Source organism: Anopheles stephensi, chromosome 3 (assembly GCF_013141755.1).
Source record: "Anopheles stephensi strain Indian chromosome 3, UCI_ANSTEP_V1.0, whole genome shotgun sequence".
NCBI classification, from domain to species: Eukaryota; Metazoa; Arthropoda; class Insecta; order Diptera; family Culicidae; genus Anopheles; species Anopheles stephensi.
This window is the reverse complement of record NC_050203.1, coordinates 62,275,968-62,298,111: the sequence shown is the minus strand read 5'-3', so window position 1 is coordinate 62,298,111 and position 22,144 is coordinate 62,275,968. Positions and strand designations below refer to the sequence as shown.

Here is a 22,144-nt window from a genome sequence, read left to right as displayed (position 1 = left end):
GAACCACGCGGAAGGTTACGCACAATTCGGCACCTTTCGATCGGTGTCGACTTGGGTGATATTTCGTCTCTCATTCCAGCTCATCTTCTCCGGGTTTGTATCGGCGTCAAATCAAGCTACAGTGCTGGACAAAACTATGTTACCTTACCGCACAAACCCTAAGCATCCGTTGGGGAACATTCGCCCGGCTTATGGGTGCTTGGTGTATCTCAGTGTGAACATCTAGCCTTAAAAGCTGAGAGCTAGAATTGGAAGATGAAACATGTCACCGTTCTACAGCTTTGTTGGCACACACTGTTCGGTTCACCGGTAGACCACGACAAAAAGTTTACAACCTTCACCTAACCACACAACGTTACCTACCGCACGCACCGTTACTCAAGCTTAAGGGATTAACCGTAAAGAAGTCTCCGCTTCTCGCTCACGTATTGGTTCACTCATTCGCATTCTGCACCTTCTTGTCACTGTGCCCGCGTGATGGAGTAGAAGGGCACCGGTAAGCACCACAACAACGCTTCGGAGGATCCTGTCTCCTTACACATTGCTACCCCACTACCCAAGGCACTCGAGTGTGTGTGTGCGAAAGGGGGTGGGTAGAATTCGGGGGGGTTAGTGAAGGTGTATTTTAGTCGTCATATTTTATGGATGATAACATCTTTACCACCAGCAAACCCGTCATTCAGAGTGCGGGTAACAATATTTGCTTGGTTATTTGGAGTTTGATCTTGTTCGGCCATCTACCGAAAAAGGTGTTGCCGCATCTACCTCGGCGAAAGTAGTGTCAGTTGCTGGTATTTGTTTTTTCTTCTTCGCTCTGGTGCGTGTGTTTGTGTGCCTTACCTGGTTCGGAAGATTGGTATATTTTTGGGAACCAATCACCTCTCCATTTTACCCTAATGTGTGCTAGTGCTCTGATGAGCTCGTTCAATAGGAGCAACTTTTCTTTCGCCCAGCCAGGTCGTAACATAAATACTTCCAATACCAATATGGGCTAGCAGCAGCAGCGGCAGTAGTAGTAAGTGCTCTGGGGTGAATAGTTACCATACCGCCTTATTATGTCAAAATAGCTTTCTAGCTTAAGACAGGACAGTTCTATGGCAATCTGCTGTATTGAATATTTGGTCACATGAATTAGTGCTGGAATGTGAGATATCTCTCACTAATATCTTTCACTAATTTTGCTATAAATTCTTATGAAGCAAGTTATCCAACATTATGATTTACCATGATGTTGGAAGTGTATTCTACTAAAGTACATAACATCTCCCCTTCGTCTATGGGACGTCACCGAAAAGACAGTCTACACAGGGGAGCAGATGAAATTCGATACTCAATCCTAAGGTGCGAAAGACAAACGCCACTACTACCAGATCACTAGACTTCCACCTATTATTAAGTAGCTTCTATTTTAACTTTGTTTTTAATGACAATTACAAAAAATTCAATTGCAGAGTAGTTTTTCAAGTTTAAAAAAGAATTTTTATTTATTTCAAGTAAGTCACAATATTCTGAAATATTTCAATAATAAAATAGAAGTTTTCTCATAAATGGGAGCTTCAAACGCTTTTAAACCTGTTATAATTTTTTTTTATTTTTTCGTTAAAATTTATGATAAATCATTTGACCTTATTTCCTTTTTGTATTTGAACCTATTTATTTTGTTTGTTTGTTCACAACGTAGTGATGCTCCCTGAAGTGTGTTTAGCTAACAATTTATTCCGACATTCCGTCCATCGGCCAACTGTCGGCCACCATCCACCTAAGCATCCTGTTGTAGTTCTATCTCTCTCTTTTTCTTCTCTCTTCATGCTGGATTTCATTTATTGAGAGAAAATCGTGCCCATCACCAGGAGAGAATTGGTTCCTTGCTCTATCGTTCCATATTACAACCGGAAGTAAGACCTTGTGTCTTCAATCCCAAAGGAGTGCTTTCCATTTAGTGCCTTTACGAACGGCTCGAAATTGTGTTCATATTTTGGGTTGAGTAGCAAGCTCGTACCGTATCGTACGAAAATGCGTGAGGAACAACGTACACCACGAAATTTACGACCGACCGTTCCAAACGTATGATTACCGTTCTTCTTTGGGCTACTTACTATGGAAGCCTGCTCCCAATGCCCCCTCCTTCTCTCTGGGTAACATATAGGAGAAAAAATGTTGGGCCCTGATCCCCAATAATCACAACAATAGATGAAATTCAATTTTTGACCCAACGCATCTTGGACTAATTTTTCCTTCGAGTCTAGCACATCACCCGGTCCGATGATGTTGTTGCTCCACTGCCCAACTGAACAGGTCGATGATGGGCCGTGGTTAGGTCGTGACCTTCGTGGTTGCTGCCCCAAAACGGAATTCCAGCTTGTGTGTTCTTTTCGAACACCAACCCTGCTCTAGCTGCCTTGCCGAGTTTTTGCACCAGTCTGTCACGACCAGAAGGTGACGAGCGAAAGAATGTTTTGCACTCCATTGTCACGGTGGCATCATTTTTGCAACACAGATTCAAAATCCCTGTTGTTTGATCTGATTTTATGCTGTTGTTTGATTCTTCAAGGCATGAATGCACTTTTGGCACTCTTGTCAGTAGTTAAAAAAATCGCCGTTTTATATTCGACGCTGTCTTGTCTGCGCCCATCACTCTGTGCACGGGACGAGTGTGCATTAGCTTAGGAAAACTAGGTTTCTTTTTTCTATTTTATTATTTTATGATAGTTGTTTATGCATTTCTGTAGCTGTGCTAGGCGAATGAACAGGTTAGCAGAGGATGGGGGCCCGAATGATGGGGGCAAAAAGCAAACATCAAACCGAAGTCGTCTCAATCAATGCCATCGGCAGCACCAAAAGTCGTCCGAATTCTTCTTCCAAAGGCAAAACAAAATTAACAATATGAATCGGTAGCTCCCTTTCCAGTTCTTCAAGTGGTGCATTTTTTGCTCCAACTTTATTTTAGAGGTTTAGATGGAAGCATAAAAATCTGACATACATCAATAAAACTGGCTCGATGTTTGATAGTACCATCCTTTGTGGTGCGCCTATTTTTTTTTGCCTTCGTTCCTCTACATTTCCGCCCATTTTGGCGCGCAGTTTCAGTTCCGACGACCGACACTAGTCTTACCAACTAGCTTCCGCCACCAGACATTCGTCGACGTGGTGGCGGTGCTGCTGCTGCTGCTGCACATTTTGCATAATCGTTCCATGAGTTTCGGTTAGCTTGGCCTCGGAAAATTGCAAATGCCGCTGTCTATCAGTTTCTTTTACTCCCTTGCAGTCATCATCGCAGTGTTTTTACCTTTTTTATTCGGCTCTTGCCCACCCTTCCTCCCGTTTAATTCTTACCCAACTTTCTCTTCCTCATCCACCATGCAGCCCCCACCCCTTTTTCCAAGCCGCAGACATTCTCTCGTCGGCCTTTTGTTTCTTTTGCCCGTTGTCCTTATGAGTCGACGTTATCAGTTTGCTGTTTGCTGGGTTTTCGAACGTATTGCTTTCTTTGCCTGCAAAAACCCACCGTTTTTCGCTGTCATTTCCGGCCACATCGAAGTCACATCGGTGGCCCATCAATTGCCTACTCGCAAATTCGTTCGCATTTTTTTTTTTTTTTTGTTGCTGTTGTAGCTTTGCTGTATGGAGTGTCTTTTTTCCCTTTTTTGTTGGCGATTGCATTCGCGCGACGTGCCGGCAGCGATACCTTTTCCATATCGCATCACTTTGCCGGTCGGAGAACCTTTGTCGTGCTGGTGACAAGACAAAAATGTAGGCCTGTCATCAATCAGGGGCCTGCAGTGTTTGGTACAATCGTTTGGTTCCGGGAGCCTTTGGTTAAAACTTTATGCCTTTTTTTAATTAATATTTCTTTCAATGCTACTGTTATCTCACTAACTTGACACCTTTATGCAAATGAGCAAAACGCTTGCGTTTTTTTCGTTTTTTATATTATTGATTTTATAATAGTGTCCAGTTGTATAATTCTGATTTTATAATAGTGTAAAAGTTGTACAATTCTTCCTGCTTTCAATTTAGAAAAAAAAAGAATTTTTATAGAAATTTCGATTCAATATTAAAATCTATTATTTATGCTGTCCTGCATGTAGTCTAGAGATCCCCAAAACATAAACTTTTTGTGTCACTATATACTATTGTTGACAGCTTCAGCCTAACTTTCTGTTCTGGTTGTGACAGGTGCCTTATGTCAACAATGTTGTAAAGACTGGGTAAAAATCTCCCACTTGAGGTTTTTATGCACGCCTGCAACACTAAGCAGCATCTTTACTTTGTGAGCTTTAAGTACTTCAAAAATTAGCATAACGACCACTAATTACTAACGATGTTCTGCCTACCACAGCAAATATTATTTTCCAGTCACACCTCAAGCATATTGCAATCCTTATCATCGCTTCACGTATTGTCTCGCCGATGTATTAGTTGGACACTATACACTTTTTCAAAACCCTTCATATTTTCTCTTTTTTCTTTCCTAAAACCACATACTTACCATTACAAACTTCACTGCTAATAATAAAACCAAGTGAGTTCTTTCAAATAAAGAAAGGGTGGAAAATAGGCTCATGAGATATTCACTACACGACTAAGATTAAAAAAAGAAAAAAAAAACTCTCAACTCACAGTGTCACATATGGATGCTTTAAACATCCATCGAATTTTATTAAATCTTATATTATCTAATGTAATGCTTCGTTAAACTACTTCCACAAAACACTCTCCGATCACATTGGAAGTTCTTCTAAAACCCCTTATTGCTTCCGCACCGTCACTGTTGAGCGCCTTACATACAAACCTTAGTTATCACAGCACTAGAAACCCACCATAACGATCTGAGCTTGTTAAGTATTTGTTCTTCTTGCATGGCTCAAGCATAATTTAAACTCCCTAGGCCCACTTGCCTACGTAATGTTTTGCAGACGTTATTTTTCACGCAAAGCCTTACAATGCCGTTCGTACGTGAAAAATTATGCCAGCCGAAAAAAAAACGAAATACATTTCCACATACGATGCAAGATATTGTTCGTCGTTTTGGATTTGATAATTGTGAAGCGAACGCATCGATATCTCGCGACAAAGGGGAGCAGCAGCAACAACACACACACACCGTGCTGTTCGCTTCGACAGAAAGCATTTGTCAAGAGCATTAGAAGTAAATTGCTCACGTTTATGGATGAACCCATAAACGTTTACGAGCGATCGCTTGCTCGGGCTGCTGACATCATAAAAAGCAACAGCAGCGTACACACACACGTACGCACGCACTCATTCACGCGCTTTCTTCCCACTCCCAAGGATTCGTCATCCTTGGAAGTTTTTGAAGCTCATCTAAATTCGTGACGAGTCGGGCTCGTCACTTTCGGCCAGGCAATTCCGACTGGGGGGATTAATGACATCCCACTATTTTGGCTCCCGTACCACAAAAGGACGCGCACACACACACGGTCTGCACAGTCTTCGAACAGGACGAAAACGAACCATCGATTCCAGTTGACGCGTTTCTCCGCAACAGGACTGTCACTTTTATTACCATCAACGCACGAGCACACTTCTAGGTTCCTTTTGGGCGTCCCGTCGAATCACCTCAAAAATAAAACCTTCCATCACCATACGTTAAACACAGTGGAACGCAACGCCGCAATGAAACTACCCACCCGTCCCGTATCGCAGTGCCGGAACGTAAAAAGTAATGCTCAATTATACGATTATCGGGGGGCTTTATGCTTTCCCGGATCGACACGCAAACACACACACGCACCCAAAAACATACAAACACACACAACACTGGACAGAGCGGAGTCCTGAAGCCTGGGCAGGATGACTGATTGACAAGCACGTTCGATTGAGTAGCACAAGCGATGATGATGACGATGATGACGATGATGACGGTGAAGCGATGATGACTTATGCACCGTACAGTACCAGGGAACACCGGACCGTTCCCCAGAATAGTCATCACGCGACACACATTGCGCGTTTGAAGCTCCACACTGGAATAATGTGTTCCGAAATGATCCCATAATTTACGTCCCATCGTTACGGCCGCTAGGCGGGGGTTTTCGTGGCCAACTTCGTGGCCGGCTCGCGCGTAAGTGTGTGCGTGTGCTCTCGCGTTTCCGAACTGGAACTCCGGTTCGGGAAATTCACCTTGCGCACGCACCACTTTTCCACAGCCCAGGCAACCTGTTTCGGTCGCTCCAACGACCGACCGGCAATCCTGCAAGCGAGAAGGCAACAATAACAATAAATTATGAAAACAACATGCAGCATGTCTGACAGGGCAGTTGCTGGCACGGTTGTGTTGGATTCTCCCCTAGGCACCGAGTGGTGCACTGGTGTTGGTGCACGGTTCGGGAACCGGTTTGACAGTCCGGTGCGACTGATGGAAACTTCCCCTATTTATCTCCGGCTTCGCTATGTACACGCCATCGGGTAGGGGTTGCAACATGGTCGTCCCTACCCCAAAAACCGTGGCCCTTTGGTGCTCACGAATCCCCTACCACGCTGTGCCATATGTGTGAGAGTGTGTGTGAGTCGTGTGCCGCTTGTCGATGTATGGCTGCCTGATTGCCCATTGCCCCACGGCGAACGGGCGAATTCTCACGATATTCAGTTCAACAAAAACAAGCAAGCGGTCTGGAAGCATACTCGCCGTGCTCGTGCTGTCGCTCCGTATCACGCGAGACCACTTTTCGGGAACACGGAACACACGTGTCGGCACTCCGATTTGGAAAATTCGAATTCGTTAACTGTATACGGAAAAGTGTTTATATTTGTGAGTCCACTGCGTATAGAAACATATGTCAGTGATATGTTGTCAGTGAGTCGCAAAAAAGCAACAAAAGTGAATTAGAAATTCACAGTCTACGAGTGACATCCCGTCGGTTTAAATCGCCCGTACCGGACACTCTGCAGTTCCGAAAGTTGTGCAAAGACGGACGTGCAGTCCCGAGCTGCATCCGTCATTCGGCGTGCAAGACGTCATCAAAGGAACTCGGTTGTCTCGTGTCACAGGCAAAAAGGAAAGGAGGACAAACCGTCAACGCGCGTTGTCGGTGTGAGTGACGGCTCGTCAAACGGTGTGCATCGGTGTGTGGCGCTAGTGCGAGAAAGAGCAAGCCGCGCGTTCGTGTTTATGTATGCGCAGCAGGAGAAAGAGGAGAGGAAACCCGAAGCTACACGAGCTCGTGTGAGTGTGTGTGTGTGTGTGCTCAAGTGAGTAGAGTGAAAGAGTGAGAAACAACCCGCCCCACGCGCGTGAGAAAGAAAGAGAACGCGACTGGCCGTGCGCATTCGCCTACTGCGCTAGTGTGCGTTCGTCCTTATGTGTCACTCGGTGTGATATCCACCACGAGATGTCACAGATGTGATAGGTGTTCGTTGCGTACACGGGACAGCAGCATAACCGCGTCGAAAGGCAGCCGTCTGTCTGTCCGCCGTCAGCTTCCGTCAGTCAAAAGTCGTCGGGTAGCGGAAACACAACACGACCGACAGCCCGAACATTTTGCTCTCCTTTCGGCCATAGCCGTATCCTATCGGCCCCGGGACACATTTCGAGCACGAGCTTTCGGAACCCGACTCGTCAGCATCCAGCATTTCGGAAACAACCAACGCTCCGTCAGTTGACACTAACGGCATCTCGGGACGGGAGCCCGCAACCAAACAACGCTTAGTTCAAACGGGGGTGTTGCGCGCGTGTTATGATATTTCATTCCGGAACAGTTTCTGGGTGACTTGTTTCCTATCATTTCGGCGAGACTGAATTGCGTGAGTTGGTAGTTTGTGATTGTGCAGTTTTCGTATGAGTGTACGCAATGCAACATACCACAAAACAATGGTGAAATGCAAATGGTAACAGTTTGCACCCCAGCGACGGTGCAACCGAAGCCGACACGGCAGCTGGTGTACGGATCGTCTCGATCGAGCCCACGCCGCCGCACGATCGAGGATGAGTTCGAGAAGACACAAACCCAACAACACCCAGAACGTTGTGCTAGCGAGGCGTGTGCAGACGGCACGCAGTGGTTCGGTGTGTGCGCGACCTAAGTGAAACGGCTCCCAGGTTACGCGGTGCCGAAGATGGCGAAAACATAAATAATGCACAACCATACGGCAACTATACGGCGCTATACGAATCTACCGGTTAGGCAAAGCATGAGTGAAACAAGTGTTTGTGATACGGCGTGATGCAAAGTGTCAGCAAAAATATACGAAGAGTACGAAGCAACATACATGATATACGCACGCAGATACCGCCACGATACGAATTATACGAAGAAACAAATGCATTGCATTCAAGCACATCTAGCATCATAGTCAATCGCAGTTCCGATGTTTTGAATCGATTGGAGAAGAGAATCGGCGACACTTTTGAAATTCGCGTTTCGCGTAAACCCACGTATACGGTATTTATTTGTTTTGATTTTTGTGTTACTTTGTGTGTGTGTGTCACACTCGCCCATGCCAACCCTGCGAGTGACTAGTGTAAAACCCAACCAATCGGTGTAATCGGTGTAATATCGGTGGTGATCGCGCGAAGAACCACCACATCTTTTGAAACAGTTTCGGACGTGTGAAAACCCTGTGTGTAACCCTGCGTGTGCTACCAACGAGCGTAGGGGCAACGACGACGATCACGCGCGCATATATCCTTTAGGGAAAATCATCGCCGGAAGCAGTACACCTGTTTCTGGTCGCACACCGTTTTAAGTAAAGTTTCAAAAATTGATAACCAAAATCTTCCATCGATGATGCTCCACGAGGCAGTGATGTTGGAAATCTACCGACAGGCCCTTCACGCTAGGTAATTGTTGAGCCGTTATGATATGTTTAAAGAGTGTCCTTTGTTCATTGTGGGTTGATCGTTAAGTTTTGTATCTCATAAAGTCTGGATGAACTTACCATCCTACCAACCATATGGGACTATAGTAGTCTTTCGTGTTGTAATACAGCATTTATCAGATCATAAAACAAGTGTCTCGTGGCTTAAAACAACACAAAGATGAAGATTGGGTAGATTATTCATTTTATAAAAATCGCCCATTGATTTCAATATTGTTTTATGATCAGAGAGACTCTATTACTAGTTCCTTATTGGAAATTGGAAAAGGTCTTGAGGATCTCTTAAAACATCTGTTATTGAAATCAGTCACCATTGTGAATTTATGTCCTTTTTGTCCTTGTAGATCATAAGGATCATTAAATGAAGTTTTCCTCAAATCGTTCATCATTCCAAAGAAAGTGATTTCAACAAAATCTCTGTAAAGTGTACTAATCACACACATCGTTGCACCGAGAAAGGTCCTCGTGTATGTGTGTGTGTGTGTGTGGAAGTGATTCCTGTCGTCAGTGGTTGCCTTCTGCCACCTGGCTTTTGATCAATCTCAAGCTCCCACCCTATGTGAGTCTATTTCGATCCACAACATGATAGATTGGATAAAGAGTTGCGTCTCGCGTTTACTACACTGACTACTGCGGCAAATGTACGCAAGTACAAATATCCTCCTTCAGCTAACTGGCTGAAAGCATTGCCCACAAACACACACACACACACACACACTGGAGGAGGTTATTTATTGTTCTAACGCTCGCTTTTAATTACCTCGTTAAAGACTCGGCGCACTCCCGGTACACGGTTGCACGTACATTGTAGCGAAATAGGCGGCAAATGAGCGGCTTCATAACGGGCCGCCACCTCTCTCTCTCTCTCTCTGTTCTCTATATGATCCAATTTTGGCGGTCAATGGTGCGTGGCGCTATATGGGCTGCGGGTGATGAAACATGCCTTCTCGTGGGGTAAACTCTCGTGTGCCGGTGCCGCCGATCATGTTTTTCCTTGCTGGTCTTCTACACCGCAGGCAATGTGCGAACACGCGCTTTTCCCGGCCAATTCGGACCGGTACGGAGCCTGTGTTCGGGGGCTGTTGTTTCACTCCGGTCGGTTCGGTCTTAACCTTCGGCTCTCCGCGGTGTACTACTGCTGTATGGGTGCGTTCGTTTTGCGGAACGAACGTGCACTGAACGTGTGCGAGATTGCGTTTTGGGAGGTTTGCTTGCGTTCTTTTTGTTGTTGCGTGTCCATGGTGTTATCGGCACTTGCCGTTTAGGACGTTTCCCGAAAACGGAAACCCGAAAACGATGTCCTGAACACACACACCACACACAAACACACACATACAGCAACACGTACAAGCTAGAGGACGTGAATGAAGAGTGGATTTACGAGTTGCTCTCGCTGCAGTCGTAAAATTTAATGTACTTTGGAGCCGCGACCATCCTAACAGATCCGGTACGGAGTCTTCCTCACAGGGGGAAGCTGCGAGTGACATTTCTCTGTGTGTGTGTGTTGTTGTCCAATTCGGCCCAACTGTCACCTTAGAAACGCTCCGCCTGTCACATAACGTCCACACGAAACGTGTGGAAGCTGGCATCACCGACATCGCTACCTGAACGTTGTATAATCATTTTTCAAATGCAGACTCCTTAATTTCTTGCTGTGCCATCCGTTTTCCGCTCAGGTAGCAAAAAAAAACCGATCGGTCAACCGTTCGAACCCCCTGACGAAGAGCTTCCGAAGCACGTTTGCTCGGTAGCAGTGGGCTAAAAGAAGACACACAACATCTCTCGCCACAAACTAGATCCGGACCTCGGAAGAAGACGGCACAAACAAAAAAAAAACACCAGAAGGCGACCACGGGAAAGCGAACCGAAGAAACAACCCGAAACAACCTCACTTAATTTATATCGCCCATATTCCGTTGGTTTTTCCGCTCGAGTCCCCCAAACCCATTATTTATCATGCCGCCATGATAGGTGCCCATACGGTTTCCAAAGGTTTTTCGACGACTCCCTCCCTTCCGCCCCCGTTCCGATTTCGAACGGTGAGGTCCCAATTAAACTGAATCATCTTCATCTGCCACCTTCGTGAGTTTGGTGAGCTGGCCATCAACCGGAAACTCGATAAACGATTACAGTGGTGCGTGTGACAAATGTCAATTATGAGGAGTAATAATTCATTTTAATAACATCCATCGGCCGAGTGACTGGCCGTACCGTAGTGTATGTGTGTGTGTTTTTTTTTCTCGTTTATTTTATTTTTAATTCACCAACGTCATGTGGTGATACTGTTGCTACCACTGCTACTACTACTGTCCGTGGCTTTCCGTTGTGTCAGATTGGATGTCATATATTTGTTTTGTACCGTGACTGTCTCGAGATAGCATGACGGTATGTATGTGTTCCGGTTCCGTTGCTCGGACACATCCGACAATGCAGTTGATTTGATGGGCAATCTATATTTTAACCGGAAATTACCGTACAAGACCTGTCCCTGTTAGGATCGGTACTGGAGGTGTATAACGCTTGATCCAACAAACCTTGACGTTTGACTTAAAAATGAAGTAATTAAATCGTTGGGAGCGAAACGGTTGATAGAACTGGCTTAAAGTTTTTTTTTATTGATTTTTGCACTTAAATAAATTCCAGTAAGTCTAAATAAATACTATATTTTCAAGAGCCTATTTTTCCATTTGACTTCAAATTTTCAAACAATTTTTAACAGTTTACAATTGAAACCAAACACACAAACAAAGGCATGAATCATACCGCATCGCGGTGAGCTCTAATTTTAAACTGAAAAACTAGTTTCTTTGTCGTCACGGTCAGAACAAATGCAGGCGACACATTTATCATTGCACGTTGCTTTCGTCTCGCGGGCGCAGCCAACATGTGGAGTTTGTGTTTTTGTCGTTGATGTTTCCGCCCCGGTATTCCGGCGCTTAGACGCTACCCAAGATGAAAAATTCAAATGGATCCCTTGAGACAGCTCACACTTGCATGTCAACCTTCAACAGAGGAACACAAACTCAAACAAAAAAAAAACATCCAGACCTACAGAGAACCGAACAGAACAGTAAACCATTGAAATCTCTCCCATAAGACGAATCACGCACGAATGAATGAAATATATATGAAATAATAAAACAGACACCACCTTTCATCGGCATTCGTCCTTTCGGCGAGTGCTTAAATGTCCTTCGCTTCATTCAGCCTTTTTTTTTTATTGCGTAAAACCATCAAAAATACTCATAAACCGAAGAGCGTTATCACAGCTCTGTGCAGCGTGCCGGGTTAGACCTCCTGGGATGTTTCACCATGTGTCCAACCATGGACGCACCTCACTCACAAACGCAACCCCCGGGGGGTTGGCGGTGGATGGCAGATATGCACACGCACACACACACACACTATCTAAATTAAAATTAATCCCTTTTTAACTGACAAAATTTAATTTATTACCTTTTATCTCCCTTGCGACCCTTTCCGAACGGGCGCAAGTATCGGCTCAGCTCCAGGAAAAAACCCAGGCCAGATTTTTGGCGGTGCCTTTCTCCGCCGAAGATATCGGAGACACCAGACACTGCTCTCGGGGTTTTGGGATTGAGTCACACCCGATAGCTTCTACGAGTGTGTGTGTGTGTGTGTGTGCGTGTTTATTATGCTTGAAGGAGACCCGAGCAATAGAAAAGAGTTTTTCTCAAACCCAAATGTCTGTCACTCACCCGGAGCAATCGGGAATGGGAACAGAATGGGAATGAACTAGAACAGACCCCCACGAGTCGAGTGTGCGTGTGTGGCCGGCAAAGCGTGTATATCTTGAAGAATTCACATAAATCGTTATTTGTATGCTACAGCATCTCGATCGTTCAACGCGGGCAACGCTTACTCAAAAAACCTAACGCACTTACCATGTGATAGATACCCCCGTGGGCCTCTCCAAACGTCATCCGCTCGATGACAGCTGAAGTAATTTTCTTTCCAAACTCTTTCTCCCACATTTCTTTTCGGGTTCCCGAATGATCCACATACATATTGATGCATTTCGCCTGCATGTGTTTGTGCTGGTGCTCCAGAGCTGCAGATACAATTGCAGTCAGCCAGTTGCTTTTGTGCTTCAGGTTTCTGTTGTCCTTCGAGACAATTCGATTCGCGCAGCCGGTTCCGTGTGCAGTTGCTGGCTGCACACGAAATGCATTTGCCACCATCGCGAACCACCAGCGAAACGGAGCGACCGAAACGGAACCGAGAACGAGATGAAAAAGCAGAACGCCCGGCAAATGCACGGGGCAGGCGTGGTTTGATGTTTATGTTTTATATTTCTTTCGCTCGCATTTAGCGGCATCTCCCTTTCGTCGTTCTTCGGTTTTGTTTTTTCCTCCTTTCTGCTGTGCGGGAGGCTGGTCATTTCGATTGGGGTTTTCGCTTCACTCGCGCCCAGTTTTGGAAGGTTGTTAATCATCCGGCCCGTCGTTCATCGGGACGAACGTTCGAAAGGTTGAGAGGATAATGATGAGCTTCGGTGTAGGTGTGTAGATGTCGCCGTACGCATTCCGACTGCCGTCGGCCAATCGAAAGCACGACCACACTGCTCGTGCCACAATCAACGTTTGTTTGCCCTGCGCGCCGAAACTGTGCCCCAGACTGTGGAGGTTTTTAAAAAACGAAATCTATGATATGTATGAAAAAACGACGTTGGAATGGATTCGGTTGGATTTTGGTCCGATTGGTCCTTCTTTGTTGGGGGGCCTCCAAATTGGCCCGTCGACGCGTCCTCGTTTTGGACATATTTTCTTCGGACGGCAGCACAAAAAATGTGAAACATCTGGTCATTAAGAAAGTATCGAAACAACAAAGTGATGTTGAACGATGATGAATGTCTGGCAGTGTGGTTTCCAATTCCTCACTCCGACGTGGTATATGTTTAACCATTTTTATTTTGCTATATAGCTACTCTCCCAGCTAAAACGGTCAGCAAACACGATTCACATATCGCCATCTGGCCATCTTCGATGTTGTGCAGGGATTATTTTCGTCACTTGTCCCGCTTGTCTGGCTGCCGGGCGCTGGACCGCCCGCTGGTCCAAACAAACTTTGCACATTTCAATACGCATACGCAAAAGGTAACGGCTGGCACCATCAATCGTGTGGAGTTTGCGATAAATGCAATTTATGACTAGATGATTTGCTGTTCGCTATCATGCATCGGTGCATTAATGAACCTTGCCCAAGCGGCCTCCACCAGCTACGAATCGCAACCGGAATCGAGCGATTGGCCACCGAGCTTTACAACCACTCCAGTACCACGCCACCGCTACACCGCGGTGCATGCAACACATCCAACATTTTCACTCGGTAGTGCACCATTAAGGTTGACATCTAATGCCCTGCGTACAAGCTCGTTTTTATGTGTTAGTTAATAACAATAATAGCAATAATGATGATGATAAACTCGTAATAAAACAATAACTGTAAATCAAGTCGAATTGACAATGACAGAATTATCCAATAATATCTAACTGTGCACATAACTATAAATCAATTTTCCATTCCACCGTGTGTCACTCTCGGGGGGGGGGGGAGGCTTCAGCCGCGAGACTCGTTTTCACCCTCCGGATTCTCCGCCCGCTCGCCTTTCGGCGGTGGCCACCGTCGAGGCGTCTATGTTTCACTCCCCTCGCACGGTATGCCGGCGAGTGCATCTGACGGTTATCCTACCGATCTAGCCATCCATCCATCCATCCATCCATCTAGCCCGTGATTGGACTGAACTCCACCACCAACACTGCCATCACTGTACACTTCACTCGGTTGGGTAGTACCTTTTTTCTTGTCGCTTTTTTATGTCCACAACATAAACCCCACCAACAACAGTCTCATTTGGGTTGGAACTGTGAGGGCTACACTTTGATGTACACTTTGTGCTGTTTCCCTCTCGCTCTCACTCTAGCTTGTTCTAGCTCGTGACTAGCTCGTTTATCGACCCACGAACGGTTATCGACGACGATGGTTGAATGCACGCACGAACGGGGTTTCTAGTTTTCCATCGTGGAAAACAGAACATTTCGAATGGAAAGAAAGCAGGCGGGCACCCTCCAACAGCAAAAAAACACACGCCACGTACCATCAATCCACAGCCAATTCGACGAAAGAGTGCTGCTCCATTGTGACCGAACCTTGAAGGCTACATAAATAATATTTGCATTTAGGGCAATCATAATCCACTCCAAAGGACTCAAACACACACTCACACACATACATACTCCTCGGGCTAGATGATGGCAAAAAGAAAGCCTGAAAGCAACTGTACGGACTCTGATGATGGATTGGCCTCACTGTTTCGGCGTTTTCTTCCGTGTGCTTTTTATTTTCTCTTTCTCTTCGCAGTTTGCCCGCATTTGAGTTTTGGTTTTCCCACATGGTTTCCAAAATGGCCCGGACTGGGTGACACTTTTTTCCTTTGTACTGTGACCATGGCCAGTAGAACATGGAAAATAGTTCGTTTTTGTTTTTCCTTTTTTCCGCTAGCATAGACCATATTCCCCAGGCATGTTTCCAAGTAGTGTTGTCTCTCCATTATGAGCATTTGTGTGAGAGTTTTTGGGGGAGTTTTTTTACTCATACACCACGAGGGAAATTTCGGGTTCGAAAATCCCCAGCGATCTATCTTTCTTCGGAGGCCAACCGTTCGAAAGTAACACACTCATCATAGTTTCATCAACCGCTGGCCATATTTAGACGCGATCGTTCTTCATCGCCTCCCTTGCCTCCTCACACATCCACCCCCTTTCGGTAGCTGAGGTCTTGAAGAGCGTTTCCCCCTGTGCCGTTTGCGGCGGGGAAGGCTGTCATCGTAAATCAAACACAAAAGCTGAAAATTGTTCCATTTACCCTATCGCTCTCGGGTAAGCTGCGCCAACGCCAACGCATGCGTTGATGCGCACCAGTAGCAATTGTGTGCCGTCTGCGCAGGAACTCAAACATGCGGCCATCGCGTTGTTGCTGTTGTGTGCCGCCCGGGATCGGTTTCGGAAAAGCTATGGCTATGCTCGCGCACTCGCTATCTTAATTCCAATTTCGGCGGACGGCTAGGAACGTATGTATGAGTGTTGTGGCCGTTTTTTTTTTGGAAGTTCCACAACCACAACTAATCTGGCGACGTTTGCGAAACCGTCGTACGCTGACGGTATGAGTGACGACGATCAGGGCCAATTCGGATGCGCTCGGGACCGACCGAAATTTTGAATGGTCCATAAATTATCGCACCGTGGTCGCTGGTAAAGCCGCCCGCGACTCGGCGCACGGCAAAGGTTTGTACCGCGAGCGCGCACAAGAAGAATCTGTGTCCCGCCCGCGGGGAGAACGCAATCTTGCACAAACGAACGCCAGCGCGATGAACCATAAACAGTTTAAGCTCATTTAATCCATTATTTGTAGCAGCAGCGCATCATTAGGTCATTAGATGGTTTAGCTATTGGAAGAGAGATTAATTCACACCGCTTTTTTGAATCAATCACCCGGGGAATAAGATTTGTAACAGATGTACGTTTTAAAGGTTGTGCTGGGGTTTTTTTTAAATGTGCCATTTGGAATTTCGTGCAAAGCATTTCTTAATTTACCTCAAAGACTTTAGGTGCGTTAATGTGCTGTTGACAGGAAGCGATTTTGAAAGGTGCTGATTGGCGTTTATTAGATTCTCAGGCATCAATTTTAAGGTTTAAGTTGTTGTTAAAACTCAATTCCAATGCCTGTTATAGTTAGTTCTGTGTTATAGTTATAGTCCTGTGTATCGGGGCTTTAATCGCATTTGTAATTTGGCTCCAAATTTGATAGAAATCAATTAGCTATTTATTTCAGCTTGTTCAATATGAACCCAAAGCAATTAAAAGAAATCCCTCCGTTGCCAAACCCTCACTTACAAATTGTTCTGTTCTCCCTTTCGTCCGCAGTGAAATGGCCAGCCCTAGATGCCAATCGAGGGAATCGTCGTCGGGTGGTGGGCGCTGTCCATCGGATGAGTCCATCCGCTCGGAGGGGGATCGTGAGGAGCAGGGCGCGGGTAACAACCTGAGCCCGGTTTCGATCACGCTTCCGCCGACGTTACCACCGGCCGCTGCAGCCGCCCTCCTGCCTCAGCATTCGGCCGCCATGGCGGCGTATCTCAACGCAGCAGTTGCAGCACAACAGAACCGGCTGCTGCTGAGTTCGCCGCTAGCCGCAGGTCTCGCCTCGGTTCGGAATGGCTCGCCACCCGTACTACCTCTACGGTCACCGACGGACGAGAACGACGACGCAACGGTGCTGGACTTTAGCAAGAAGCGAGGCTCCGGTGGCGGCGGTGGCGACGATGACGACGAGGACGACGACGAGGACGACGACGGCGGTGAAGGTGGTGGAGCAGGGGGAGCGGGAGGACGCGGCAGCCGTGGTGGAGAGGGTGACGGTGATGGAGACGGTGGTAGTGATTGCGGTGATGCGGTCAATCTCAGCCAAAAGTCAGGCATCGGTGACAACAGCCCGCTCGATCTGTCTGTAAGCCATCGGAAGCGGACAGGCGATGAGGAAGGAGCGTCACCACCGCCTCGCAAAACTACCCGTTCGCTCGACTACAAACCAGCCATCGTAACGCCCTGGAGCACTCCGGTCACTCCGCAGCTACCTTATCTGGCTGCGGCAGCAGTAGCAGCTGCTGGTCTTTCGCCGAAGAACAATCACCACCAGCATGCTATGCACGCGGACAGTTGGAACGGTAAGCACAAATCGGTCGCAGCTGCTGCAGCAGCCGCTGCGGCCGCTGCCGCCGTCACCAACGATGCGACGAAGGCGCTGGAAAAGATGTCGGAGCTGAGCCGTTTGGGCGGCGAGGACATCTATCGATCTCCGAGCACCGGCAATTCTGGTGGTGGAGGCGGTGGAGGTGGTGGTGGTGCGGGAGGAGGTGGCCGACACAGTGCCTGGCAGTCGCACTGGCTCAACAAGGGTGCCGACTCGGCGAAGGATGTGTTGAAGTGTGTTTGGTGCAAGCAGAGTTTCCCTTCGCTGGCCGCCATGACAACGCACATGAAGGAGACGAAGCACTGTGGCGTTAATGTGCCTCCTGGCGGTGGCGGAGGCGGCTCGGGTGGACACGCTCAACAACCGATTCCACCACCGGCCCAGGGTGGCAACAACATGGGTGGTTCGGGGGGACAGAGTGGTCAAGGGCACGGTACGGCGTCAAAGCCATCGCCAAGCGAACTCAACATGCTCATCAAAGAGACGATGCCACTGCCGCGGAAGTTGGTGCGCGGTCAGGACGTTTGGTTGGGCAAGGGTGCGGAACAGACGCGTCAGATCCTGAAGTGTATGTGGTGTGGTCAGAGCTTCCGCACGTTAGCTGAAATGACGGCGCACATGCAGCAAACCCAGCACTACACCAACATCATCTCACAGGAGCAGATCATCTCGTGGAAGTCATCCGATTCGGACAAGTCAAGTGGTGGTGGTGGTGGTGGGGCTGGAGGCGGTCCTGCTGGAGCTGCGGGAGGCGCAGGTCCGAGTGGTGGCGCAGGACCGAACGGTGGAGGAGCTGGAGGGGGTGGTCCGGGTGGTGCTGCGAACGCGGCCGCAGCTGCACAAACAAACAGTCACGTCAGCGCCGTGCTAACATGCAAAGTGTGTGATCAAGCGTTCTCCTCGCTGAAGGAACTCAGCAATCACATGGTGAAGAACGCACACTACAAAGAGCATATCATGCGATCGATCACCGAGAGTGGCAGTCGTCGGCGGCAGACTCGGGAAAAGCGCAAAAAGTCTTTGCCGGTACGGAAGCTGCTCGAGATGGAGCGTGCCCAGCACGACTACGGCAAGAACGGAGCAGATACTGGTCCGAACTCTGCCGCGGCCGCTGCAGCCGCTGTCGCAGCGGCCGTCAATGCCGCCAACAAACCGCTGCGAGATCTCGGTGCGGGTAAGATAAGCTGCGAGAAATGTAACGAGAAAATCGAAACCACCATGTTTGTCGATCACATTCGGCAGTGCATCGGCGGAACGGCTTTGCTGGCCGCTCAGCAACAGCGTGATAAGCTGAAGAGCGCTCTGCTCTCCAACACCATCATCCCACCCGACTCGATCTCACCCGTTACGCCGACTGGACGCGATGGTCGCAAGAGCGTTAGTGACGACTTAGCATCTCCACTGTCATCCCAGAAGTCACCGCTCGGTTCGGACCTACTGTCGCCGGTGTCAATGCTGACCAAGAAGGATGGTAATGGTGGCGGGGGAGGTGAAAAGAGTTCCTCCCCTTCGGTGCTGAACGCCATCGAGCAGTTGATCGAGAAAAGTTTCGATACGCGATCGCGCCACGGAGGTTCGAACTATTCCGGCAGTGGCGGTGGTGGAGGCGGTGGCCAAAGTTCAACGCCGCTTGGGTCCAGCATCCTGAAGCGGCTCGGCATTGACGAGAGTGTAGACTACACCAAACCGCTGGTCGATCCGCAGACAATGAATCTCCTGCGATCGTACCACCACCAACAGCAGCAGGCACAGTACGCTTCGCAACAGTTTGGTCGCCGCGAGCGTAGTGGCAGTGAGTCCAGCTCCATCTCAGAGCGCGGCAGCAGTCGCATGAATTCGTTGACGCCCGAGAAAAAGTTCGACACCCCGAGCCATTCCACACCGCGCGGAACACCGGACAAACCGTACTCGGAGCAGTCCGACCATCATCACCCAGATGGGTCCGATCTTCACGCGCAACCACCGATCAAACGAGAACTGCACAGTGACGACGAATCGCCGGAGGCTGAAACCAAACCGGCAGCCGAGCAAGGCAAGATCCGCATCAAGAAAGAGCTAATGCCAGAGGAGGGCGATGATCACGAAACCGATCACGAGATGCGGCCACCGAGCAAGGCCCAGCATCGGGATGATCGCGACGATCAAGAACCACCGAGACGGAGCAGTGTTGCATCGAGCCCTGCACCCAGTCCACGGCTCTCCACGGCCAGTGTACCGCTGAGTCCAGCAGCCAGCCCACTCAGTGACCATCATTCCATCGCTTCCCGGTCAACGCCGGGCGCCGGCGACTGTAGCTCGAAAAAGTCATCCAACGTCAGCAACAGTCTCGGTGCACTCTCGTCCATGTTCGACAGTTTGACCGGTGCGGGCAGTGGCTCAACCGGTGGCGGTGATGCTGCATCCTCCGGAGGTTCTGGAGGCAAAAAGTCGAGCGCCCATCCGTTGGCCGCCCTGCAGAAGCTTTGTGATAAGACGGAAACACCTTCGGCTGGCGGTGGAGGTCGTGGTAGTTCGAGCAGCTCTGCACTGCTCGCAGCCACTACCAACAGTTCCGGGTCGCGAACGGCTCCTGGGGCCATCCTGGCATTTAGCTGGGCCTGCAACGAAGCCGTCGTGTCGGAGGACGTTGCCGGCGGCACGATCAAGTGTGCGTACTGTGATACAACGTTCGGTTCGAAGGGAGCCTACCGGCACCATCTATCCAAAGCGCACTTCGTGAACGATGATGTCATTCCGGACCCGAAGGTTCCGGGTGGTGGGCCGGGCGCCCTATCTCTGGCCGCAACCAGTGGCGCACAGTCACTTAAGACACGTTCCTCACCCGCGCCGAACTCACCCAAATCGACCGGTTCGACTGCACCGCTGTCACTCGTGACCGGATCCTCGACGGGATCTTCATCCTCATCAGCCTCATCCACCGGTCGGGAGAGTGTGGAGCGCCGCGTTGGCCATGAGTCGGGAAATGGACCTTCGTCGGCCAAAAGCCCACCACCCTCACAGTCGCCCGCGTTCGATGAAAGTCCTCACTCCAAGTTCCTCAAGTACACTGAACTAGCGAAGCAACTTTCGTCCAAGTACGTCTGACACTCTTAAGGCTTTCGTGTCGATAAAGCCTTCCTCCGTGTGTGTGTGTGTGTGTGACGAGTGCGCGAAGCAGGAAGCAGAAAGTGCGAAATGAGATCAATCCGCGATCGAGTGCACGCGCGGAAGAAAAAACAAAATGGTGATCGTTCGGTGTTTCGTTCGACGATCGCCCGATCGCTTTCGTTACACCTTCTTCGTACTCCCGTGGAACGGACCACCCTTCACCGTAACCAGTGAGTGTGCTGGTGAATCTTTCGTCCCGTCTTATGCAGATTACTCATGAACAAGATCATACGCACACACCCATACACATATCCTTCGGGTGTTCACGTCGTCGGGTCAGCGGGGAAAAACATGGTGGCACGCGAGTAGCAGCTCGATTTGGTCAGTTGAAAAAAGGCAATTTAAAGGTAAACTATAGTCAACTTAAACAGCAACATGGTTATACGAAAGCAAAGAAATACGAAATATGATGAAACAGCCGTAGCGCTACGCTTGTAACACGCGAAAAGCAAATTCAATTTACTCTGAAATTTGGTATACGTAATTTACACAAACACACCCACACCCACACTCATACACATTGAAATGTTTACGACAAATTTAATATGCCCAAAATTGCATTTTGGGAAAACGAGACAAATTGTTGTTCAGCAAAAACAAAAGCCCCAATTCGTTTGAGTATACGGTAGAGGGAGGAAAACATATTATACGCAGAAGCTAAAGCTCTTGTTTCCCCCATTCAGAAACCCATAACAGCAAAGCAAAACAAAACACAAGCTAATATAAAACAAAATTTACAAAGCAACAATCTCAAAAATGCAAACAACAACAAAATGCAAATTTACAACAACAAAATGCAAACAAATCTCTACTGCTAACTGTGCACCGAATGGTTGGCAGAGTGGTTCAAACTAGAACGCTGTTACGAAATGATACGAAATGTAAAAACAAACAAAACAGACGTGCCAAAATTCAGTATACTAAACAAATGTTCGATCATTCAATTTACACATCGCAAGAATAGAGGCGATTTTTAGCATACGCACCCTGTAGAGAAAAACCACACACCATGGAACCGACCGATCGGAAGAGGATCATACGGCAGTTAAAAATCAAAATCTTGTTACCCATTTTGATTTTGCCAGTGTTGCAGTGCGCCACACAATGGAGATTTGTAAAGGTTACACTAGTGATTGCAAGTTTAATCATTTTTTGGTTCTCCTTGTTTGGGGTAACAAATCTTTGTGAGCTGATGATCGCTTTCAATCATAGCTTCTCCAGTCTTGTTTTGTACCTTTAACCACGCAAAGTTGTTGCCTGACATTGATCAATCTTAAATAGTGGACGACGACAAACCGTGCACCACTCAGGGGAGAGGGGGGATATCATCCTGGTGGGGCCGGTGCTGTAAATAGATCAATATCAACCCATACACTGATTAGCCTGTCTT

The 22,144-nt window shown here is 47.9% G+C and overlaps 1 protein-coding gene across 2 annotated transcripts in view; it reads left to right on the top strand.

Annotated features, from left to right (window-relative positions):
• Window positions 1-21,496, top strand: part of LOC118509321 (protein tiptop) — a 155,768-nt gene extending 134,272 nt beyond the window's left edge. The window contains exons 1-2 of one of the 2 annotated variants that reach the window (XM_036049785.1): window positions 6,603-8,800; window positions 16,782-21,496. In XM_036049785.1, the coding sequence (XP_035905678.1) occupies window positions 8,745-8,800; window positions 16,782-20,691 (3,966 nt within the window). In that variant the 5' untranslated portion in view covers window positions 6,603-8,744 and the 3' untranslated portion in view covers window positions 20,692-21,496. Of the gene's footprint in view, window positions 1-6,602; window positions 8,801-16,781 lie in introns of those variants that run through there. The other variant, XM_036049784.1, reaches the window with a different exon arrangement.
• Window positions 21,497-22,144: the final 648 nt, after the last annotated feature.